The sequence below is a fragment of the Micromys minutus genome (genome assembly GCF_963924665.1).
Source record: "Micromys minutus genome assembly, chromosome: 1".
NCBI lineage: Eukaryota > Metazoa > Chordata > Mammalia > Rodentia > Muridae > Micromys > Micromys minutus.
In genome coordinates this window covers 197476247-197484957 of record NC_137969.1, presented here as the reverse complement: position 1 = coordinate 197484957, position 8711 = coordinate 197476247, and the positions used below count along the sequence as shown (strand labels likewise).

Sequence of the window (8711 nt, the reverse complement as noted above, 5' to 3'; positions counted from 1 at the left end):
TTCAGTGGTTCTCAACCTTCCTAATGCTGCAGCCCTTTGATACAGTTCCTCAGGTTGCAGTGACCCCAACCATAAAATTAATTTTGTTGCTACTTCATGACTGTAATTGTGCTACTGTTAGGAATCAAAATTTAAACCTCAGTGTTTTCCAATGGTCCTAGGTGCTCCCTGTGAAAGATGCATCTGTCCCCAACCCAAAAGGTGACCCACAGGTTAAAAACCTGTTTTAGTTCCTTCTCTTCCTGCTTTGAGATCAATTGATGTCATTCTAGTTATGTGTTTATAATAGACATACAGAGAATCTGTAACATAGAATGGATTTAACTCTAACTTACATTTTTTTCCAACATCTGGAAGCCTAAGCTCTCTAAAGCGAAAACGTTTCTTCAAAAGATAGGGAGCAGGTAAGAGTCCGATGGTGTGGGGAAGGGGCTGTGGGCGGGCACACCTGCAATTCGAGAAGGAGGCAGTTCAAGATCAGCCTCGCTACAAGGTTATGGTGACCAACCCTGGCACTATGAGACCCTACCTCCAAAAACAAAACTAAAAATAATGTATTCGAGGATGCGATTAAGTTAAAAAAGAGAGGCGAGGTGGGGAGGAGAACTCTAACAAAAACCCTCCGAGGACTGCGGCTAGGGATTCACAGCGAGTCAACTCCACATCCGGGACTCCCGAGAGCCAGGCAGGGTCCCGCCCTCTTAGGGTGGAGCCACGAGCAGTGGGAGGAGCCGGTCCGAGCATGCGCAGCGCGGACCCGCGCCATGGCGGATGCTGGTCGTCAGGTACAGGCTCGAGCCCTCCTACAGCAGTGCCTGCACGCTCGCCTACAAGTGCGCCCGGCTGATGGAGACGCCGCGGCGCAGTGGGTGGAGGTAACTCCCGGTCCCGGTCCTATCCGCGGAACCATGCCAGCCTTCCTGTCATCTCTCGTGGGAGGAAGAGCTTGTCCCTTTCCGTCCGTCCACCCTAGTGAGCTGTCTCTTTGGACTTGCTTCTGGTGGTGGCCTGTGCCCACCTGGTTCTCTCTGTAGCCCTCCGCCTGCGGATGATCTTTCTGCCTTAGTATATTAAGTGTTGAGGTAACAGCGTAAGCCACGTCACCGAAGGGTTCTCAGAATTTTTAGGGAATTTCATTCACCTCCAGTAGACACTTAAGATTGCATTATTCTGCAGATGAGAGGCTGCTCACAACCACCTGTAACTCCAGCTCCATGGGATCTGATGGCCTCCTCTAGACATGACACCTGCCACTGTACACAGACACACAAGTGGTGCACATAGAAACTAAAATCTTTTCCAGGTAATTAAAATACGAGTGCAGAGCTATGTTTACACAGAAAACCATTAAAACCCGAAAGATATAGTTGAATGTTAATGCTGCTAACGGTTAAATTGAATCCCGAACATGTACAAAGCATGCAAAATGCTTTGGAAGTTAAAGCATGATATAAACTGCGTCTGCTTTTCCATTTATTTTTATATAGTATTTGACGAACACCTGAGCCGTTAAGTAGTTTGCACTTATTAATTCAATTTTAATTAAATTAATCATTAATCTTTGTGGTGGCTTCTGAATCAAGTGAGTCAAGGAAATTAACAGAACCGATTTCTTCAGTGGTAGCAACGAAGTCGTTTATCACTTATTTATTTTCTTGTAGTCTGTCTTTCAGGAACTAATATTCAATGTAAACATTCACATAAACAAATATTCAATGTAAATATTCATGTTAAATGAGTAAGTGTATATTCCTGCTAACAACCAACCTTTTCCTATAGAACTTACCATAAATGTAATCTTCAAAGTAACATCAGAAGGCACCAATAATACTGTTGCTTATTCAATAGCCCCATGTGGTACAAGAACCATTTGATGTTGAGTAAATCAGCCTTTCTGTTGGCCTGGCAGGGTGTGGGGGAGGTTGTTTGAAAGCTCTGCTGACTCAGAAATAGTGCAGGTGTGGTTCACAGCTCTTGACTGTACTGTAATCGTTTAAATAAGCGTGGTGATTAAGACTTGGCCAAGATTGTTTTGTTTCTCATAATTTACTTAGAAGACTCTTCTTACTCCTCTCCCTTAGCTTTTAACCCATGTGCTTGTACACACTGTGAAATGGTTCTCTGTAGACCCCTTCCTAATCTGAGACTCCTGTGGTGATGTCTCACAGATTCGGAGAGGATTGGTGATCTATGTGTGTTTCTTCAAGGGAGCCGACACAGAACTTCTTCCCAAGATGGGTATGTGTTTTATCTCTTCTCTCAGCAAGAGGGTCATGAGAATGTACTGAAATTCATGATGTAGGACGAATAAAGGAGCAAAGATAGGAGCTACTGGTGAGCAAATGAACCAAAATATTCAAAATCACACTGTTGGTTTCAGTGGGATTTTGTTCTGTTTTTAAGGGCTTGAGGTTGAACCTAGGGCTTGTACATAGCAAATGTTCTACCCTGACCTAGAACTTTAGCTAAGGAGCATATTTTATTTTTACTTTTTTATTTTGTTTTGCTGTAGTGCTATAGAGCTACGCATTGAAGCCAGGGCCTAGAGCATGATGGGAAAGTGCTCCACCACTACACTGTGTCCTAAGCCCTTTTTAACAACTAACATCTAAACAGAAGCACTTCGAATAAAAAAAGAAAATGCTGTAATAAGACCTAATTCTTTGTAAGCTAATAATTTTTAAATTTATTTTTAATGGTTTATTTATTTATTTATATGAGAACACTGTAGCTGTCCTCAGACACACCAGAAGAGGGCATCAGATCCCATTACTGATGGTTGTGAGCCACCATGTGGTTGCTGGGAATTGAACTCAGGACCTCTGGAAGAGCAGTCAGTGCTCTTAACTGCTAAGCCATCTCTCCGGCCCCCAATTTTTTTAACTTAAAAGAAAAATGTTAAATCAAAGTCCTGACCACAGTTGACCTTCAATTCCTTCTGCATCCCAGAAAGGTATTGAATGTGTGATCTTTATGCTACAGCCTCTGGGTTAGCTTGGATTGCGGGCCTGGCTCAAGGAACATGGGGTGGGTGGGTGGCTTGTTCTTTTTTTTTTCCGTTTTTCTTTTTTCATTGTGTATTGGTGTTTTGCCTACATGTGTGTCTGTTTACCACATACATGCTTAATGCTCTCAAAGGCCAGAAGAGGGCATAAGATCCCCTGGAACCGGAGTTACAGAGCGTTGTGAACTGCCCTGTGGCCACTGGAAATTGAACCCAGGTTCCCTGGAAGAATAGCAGCAGGTCTTAACTGCTGACATCTGTGCAGACCCAAGAAGTTGTGCTAGTGTATTAATAATATTGCTTATTGTAAATTTTGAAGAATGTGCATATGATGGAACTCTTAAAACGTCACAACATTGCAACTGGTTCGTAGGCTGATTTAGAAAATTGAGACATAAGCCCTGTGTGTACAGTTGTGCCCACAGTACAGAAGGAAGGTTGTGAGAGTAAAGTGGCCGTGGAGATCCAAGCAGATGTTGTACTGCTTTCTTAATCACACTGTGTGTGTGTGTGTGTGTGTGTGTGTGTGTGTGTGTGTGTGATAGGTTTTTATAGACATTTATCATAAACCTGACCTTCTTCCTATTACCCTCTGTTCTTCTCATGCCACCATGGTCCCCTCCCTCTCCCCATCAGATAAGAGCACCCCTAATGGGCAGTAGAGAACAATGTATTACAGCATGTGTGTCCAATCAAAACTGGATCATTCAGGCTTCTAACATTGGTAGAGGAGAATTTATAGCAACCATTTGTGTAGGTTTTGTATAAAAATATAAATATACTTCTCCTAGTTCCTGAACCAAACTTAGTGTTAATACCCAAACTTAGGTAAAGTAAACCCATAAAGCCATAGGATAGAGGAAACAGTAAATGCTCAAGGATCACAGAACAGTAACTAACCTGCTACAGCTTTCCAGTATGGTGTGCAGTCCATGGCCCTGCACATTCCGTGTGATAGAAGGTTCTATCCGTGTGATAGAACACACTCCATAGGTTCAGAAGGTCTGAATCATCATAGTTCAAAGGTGGTATTTGGTTCAGAAATTAGGCTCAGGAAAAAAAAAAACTGAAATAATGGAACTATTCCTAAGCTTAGAGGTGGCTTCCATGTTCCTCATGAGTAAATACAGCACATATTAGATTAATAAGAAATTTAAGCTGAGCACAGTCACATGTACCTATGGCTCCAGCTACTTATGAGGCTGAGGTGAGGGAACCCCTTGTTCCTTTGATTGGAAACCAGCCTGAACAAGAAAGCAAGATGTGTCACAAAAGAAAAGCAATGTAGACGACAGTCAGAGCTCACAGAAATGAACCTAGCCAAGAGGAGAGTAATGAAAGGGAAACTCATGAGCAGATGACCCATTGATGACACCTTAGCCAAAAGTCAAATTGTATGTGTATATTTCAAGCTTTTCTGACAACTTTGTCAGATTATGAAAACAGTGCCTAAGAAAGGACTGCATGACAGGATAGAAAGCTAGTAACAACAGTTTAGCATTTGAATCTAGTGGATAATGAGGAGCCTTTGAATAAGGAAGTGAAATAAAGCTCCTTCTGTTACAAAGGGTATTTGTGAGATCCTGATGTTGAGGTGTTAGACATTCTGCTTGTTTTCCTAAGCTAATATTTTACCTACTTGTCTTTGCTGTCTACAGAAAATTTGGTCATTTGTAGTCTGGAAGTGGTGGCTCATGCCTTTAATCCCAGCACTCAAGAGACAGAAGCAGACAGATCTCTGAGTTCAAGGTCAGCCTTGTCTATACAGTGAGTCAGGGATATACAGAGAAACCCTGTCTCAAAGAAAAACAAAGATTGACTTTGTAAAGCTGTGTCGTTATCTTAATGTCTTAATCATAATGAGGTAAAATAAACCCATGAAAGCCAACCTGCATTTTATTTCTTAGTGACTAAACCTGTGTCTTTTTCTTTATAAGGTCACTCTAAGTACATGTGTAAAATTGTGGTGAATGAAAACACAGAGGACGCTACCTTAAGTCTTTTAATGACTAGTTTAGCAAGTTTATCATTCTCAGTAAAGGAATATGGCTAAGAATCCCACTCAGCAGGTTGAAGTACAAGTAAAATAACCGTTTATTATTGAGAGGTTAGTTTGTATGTTACTCGGTTCCATAAGTGGGCCAGTATGAGGTGGTTCTCTAGCCTGCCTCATACTTACTCATGGGTTCAGAGCTTTCTAGTTAAGCCTCATGTACATTGGGAGTATGACCCATGAAGTCTGGAATATCATAGCTAAAATAAAAATGTGTAGAATCTTCCTCAGTTCATCTTCAGTATAATTGCACTGACATCAGGGATCTGCCAAGACTTGATTTCGTGTCTGTGCTGTTGGAGGTATTTGACTAATAACCTCTCTTAGAATCTTTAAGTTTCTACCACACTATTAATTATTGTCTCATTTCAATTTACCTTGCTTCTATTTGTACTGTCTTCGCTTCTACATGTACATATGTGAGTTCTCAGTTACAGCCAGTAGAGGGCGGTATATGACAGTCTTATAAAATGGTATTGACTGCTTATTGCCAGTAATCCAGAACTGCTAATTTAGGAGTCTGAGGCCTGAGTAGCTAAATAGTGATTTCCGTGGGAATGAAGAGTTCAGGAAACTTCCTGTCTCCTGAAATTAGTCGGTGGGGCTGCTGGCTGATGGTACCTGTTCACAACAGAGAATTACAAAGGTTTAAAGAGAGGTATTAGTTCCTGAAAAGCAATGGGGCGTATAGCATAGGTTAGGAACCAACAAATTTTTACCAGATTAAGTGCATGATTTGTGGAGTAGGAATTCATACCAAGTCCTTACTGATGTTTACTGCAGGACATGCAGTAACTAAAATCAACCAAACTAGAAAGTATGCCTTTTAAAAAAAGAGTCTATATAGCCGTGGCTGGGCTGGAGCTCACAGAGGTCTGTCTGCCTTTACCTGCTCTACTGAGATTATAAGGGTTATAGAATTTCTTTGCTGTTTGTTCTTTTCTTCATAAGAAGAGTTCATTTTTACCTTTGTAGAGGGAGTGGGAAACTAAGTGTAGATCTAGACGTTTTGGTTTATACTTTGAAATGGTTCATGTTGAAATAGTTTAGGTTTCTAAGTACACATAAATGTTTATGGTAATTTAGATAAACAGCCTTATAATGTTTATTAAAATAGGTAAGATTATATTTGAATTTATGTGTATGGCTGTTTTGCCTGTCTGTGTACCACGTGCAAATGTTGTCTGTAGAGACCATAAGAGGGCATTAGATCCTCTGGTACTGGAGTCAGAGATAGTTGTTAACTGTCATGTGAATGCTAGGAACCTAATCCTCTGGAAAAGTAGTAAGTACTTTTAATATCCAAGTCTTCTCTCCAGCCTCCCATTTACATATACATATGCACATACACATATACATATACTTACTCATATATACAAACATATAGACATATTAGCTGCCAGTGTCTTTTGTTTACTTTTTCATCGGCAATAATGAATTTCACCTTTACATTTTCCCAGTAGGCCTTATTTACAAAATGTTAGTCCATTTTTATATTGCCTTAAATTGTGATATTACAATCAATTCATAATGGAATTGAACCAATGGGTTTGTCTATGAAATGAAAGGAGCAGGAAGACAAACATTCATGTGTCCCCATGGGCAACAACGTCTGTAGTTCCAGTGTGTGGCTAGTCCTTTGAATGAAGGCCTTCTGGGATGAACTTTGTATAGGTGAGCCTAGCTGCAAGGTCATATTTGAAGCACCTTGGTATTTTCTGTATAGCATTCAGAACTTTCTGTTTTTTTTTTTTTTTTTTTTTTTTTTTTTTTTTCTTTTGTGCTTAGGCTATGTTGTTCAGTGAAGCCCTTATTAGCATCTACAGACTGGGTTTGAAAACTAGGTTTTAAATATGAAACTTGATAACCAACTGAAAGATTGATGGTTTTCCTCACGTTTATTTTTCACTTCAGAATGTTTTGCCTCTTTTCTTCCCGCAGTCAGTACGCTGCTAAATGTGAAGTTGAGTGAGACGGACACCGGCAAGCACGTCTCAATCCTGGAGCTGCCTGGTGACATTCTGATCATCCCCCAAGCCACCCTCGGGGGCAGGGTGAAAGGACGGAACATGCAGTACCACTCAAACTCTGGAAAGGAGGAAGGCTTAGAACTGTACTCCCAGTTTGTGTGTCTGTGTGAAAAAGCCGTGGCCAGCAACAGCAAGTGTGTAGAAGCGGGGGTTGCAGTGGCACATGGCACGTACGGGAATAGGCAAGTGTTGAAGCTGGACACCAATGGGCCGTACACACACCTCATTGAGTTTTGAAAGATTCCGTTCCACACTGCTTCCTATATAAAACAACCTGGACTGTATTTTTCCCCATTCATCTTGAAGGCACAGATCTGCAACATACTTAGTTAAGAAAATTCTTGATCCAACCTCGGCATGGTGGTGTATTCCTTTAATTCCAGTGCTCAGGAGGCAGAGGCAAGCAGATTTCTGTGAGTTGGAGGCCAGCCTGGTGTATATATTGAGATCTAGGACAGCCAAGGCTATGCAGAGAAACTCTGTCTCCAAAAACAAAAAGTTAAATATTTATACTGGGCATAGTGGTGCATGAGTCTTTGATTCCAGCACTTGAAAGGCAGAGGCTGGAGGATCTCTCTGAGTTTGGGGACAGCCTGGTCTACATTGTGAGTTCTAGGATAGGCAGAGCTACATGTGAGACCTGGTCTTGAAAAAACAAAAAAGTAAATATTAAAAATTTAAGATACTTTTTAAAGTGAAAAATAGATAACCAGAATTGGACGTCTGAGGGAGCTGCTGGATTCCTGGTGCCTTAGACTTCCTTAGTCTGTGTTTTGACGCTTTAGATTCCTGTTGCTCGGACACCCTGAAGTCCCCTTTTTATAGCTTTCCTCCTGTTCTATTTTGAAACTTGAGAATCAATAACTTGAGCTCATTGTCCTTAGCTTTTGTTTTATTGATTCACAATACAGTTGTTGAAACATAATAAACTATTCATAAGCTTAGAAACTCCAATTTTTCTTCAAGCTTCTCCAAGGACATGTGTATGTCTTTCAAAAAAGATTACATTACTTCCTTTAAATTGCCCCGATTTTATGCTTAGGTAAAATGCTGACTCACAGCCCTAGATGTAGTTCAAGCAATTCTCCTTAGAAAAATCGCCTGAGTTACTGTGGGGAGTGGCGCTGCCAGTGTGGGGGAAGGTTGTTAATTAGGAATGATGGCAGAGAAGAACAATGAAGTGTAGACTTGAAGTAAGTTCAGTTTGGCTTTCAGCATGCTCACTCCGTTTACTTCATAGCGCTAATGTGGGAAGACAGTCATTTTCTGCAAGTCATCTGAACAGCAGTAAGCTCTGTCCTAACACTTACAGTGAGACTTGTTGAAACCAACCTGGATGAAGGGTCTGCTTCTCTCCTTGTCAGCTAATTGGTTTACTTCCTAAATTAGGCACAAGCAGAATTACCACGAACTTGGATGCTTGGGTCTCAGTTTTTCTAAGGTTTTTAGAATGTTTTAAACAATATACTTCCTAGCTATTTTTAACAATTTATTTTATTCTTAATTAGAAGTATGTCTGTCTGTCTGTCTGTCTGTCTGTCTATCTGTCTATGGATATGTACGCATGAGTGAAGGGGTTCTTGGAGGCTAGAGACTCCCCTGGAACTGGAGCTACAGGTGGTTG

General features: G+C 41.0%; 1 protein-coding gene across 1 annotated transcript; it reads left to right on the top strand.

Moving 5' to 3' along the window:
* The first annotated feature begins 756 nt into the window (after positions 1–756).
* On the top strand, positions 757–8245 carry DTD2 (D-aminoacyl-tRNA deacylase 2). Its single transcript, XM_080920210.1, has 3 exons — positions 757–875; positions 2169–2238; positions 6999–8245. The coding sequence occupies exons 1-3, from the start codon at positions 765–767 to the stop codon at positions 7322–7324; spliced, it is 507 nt and encodes a 168-aa protein (XP_080776336.1). The 5' UTR covers positions 757–764; the 3' UTR covers positions 7325–8245.
* Positions 8246–8711: the final 466 nt, after the last annotated feature.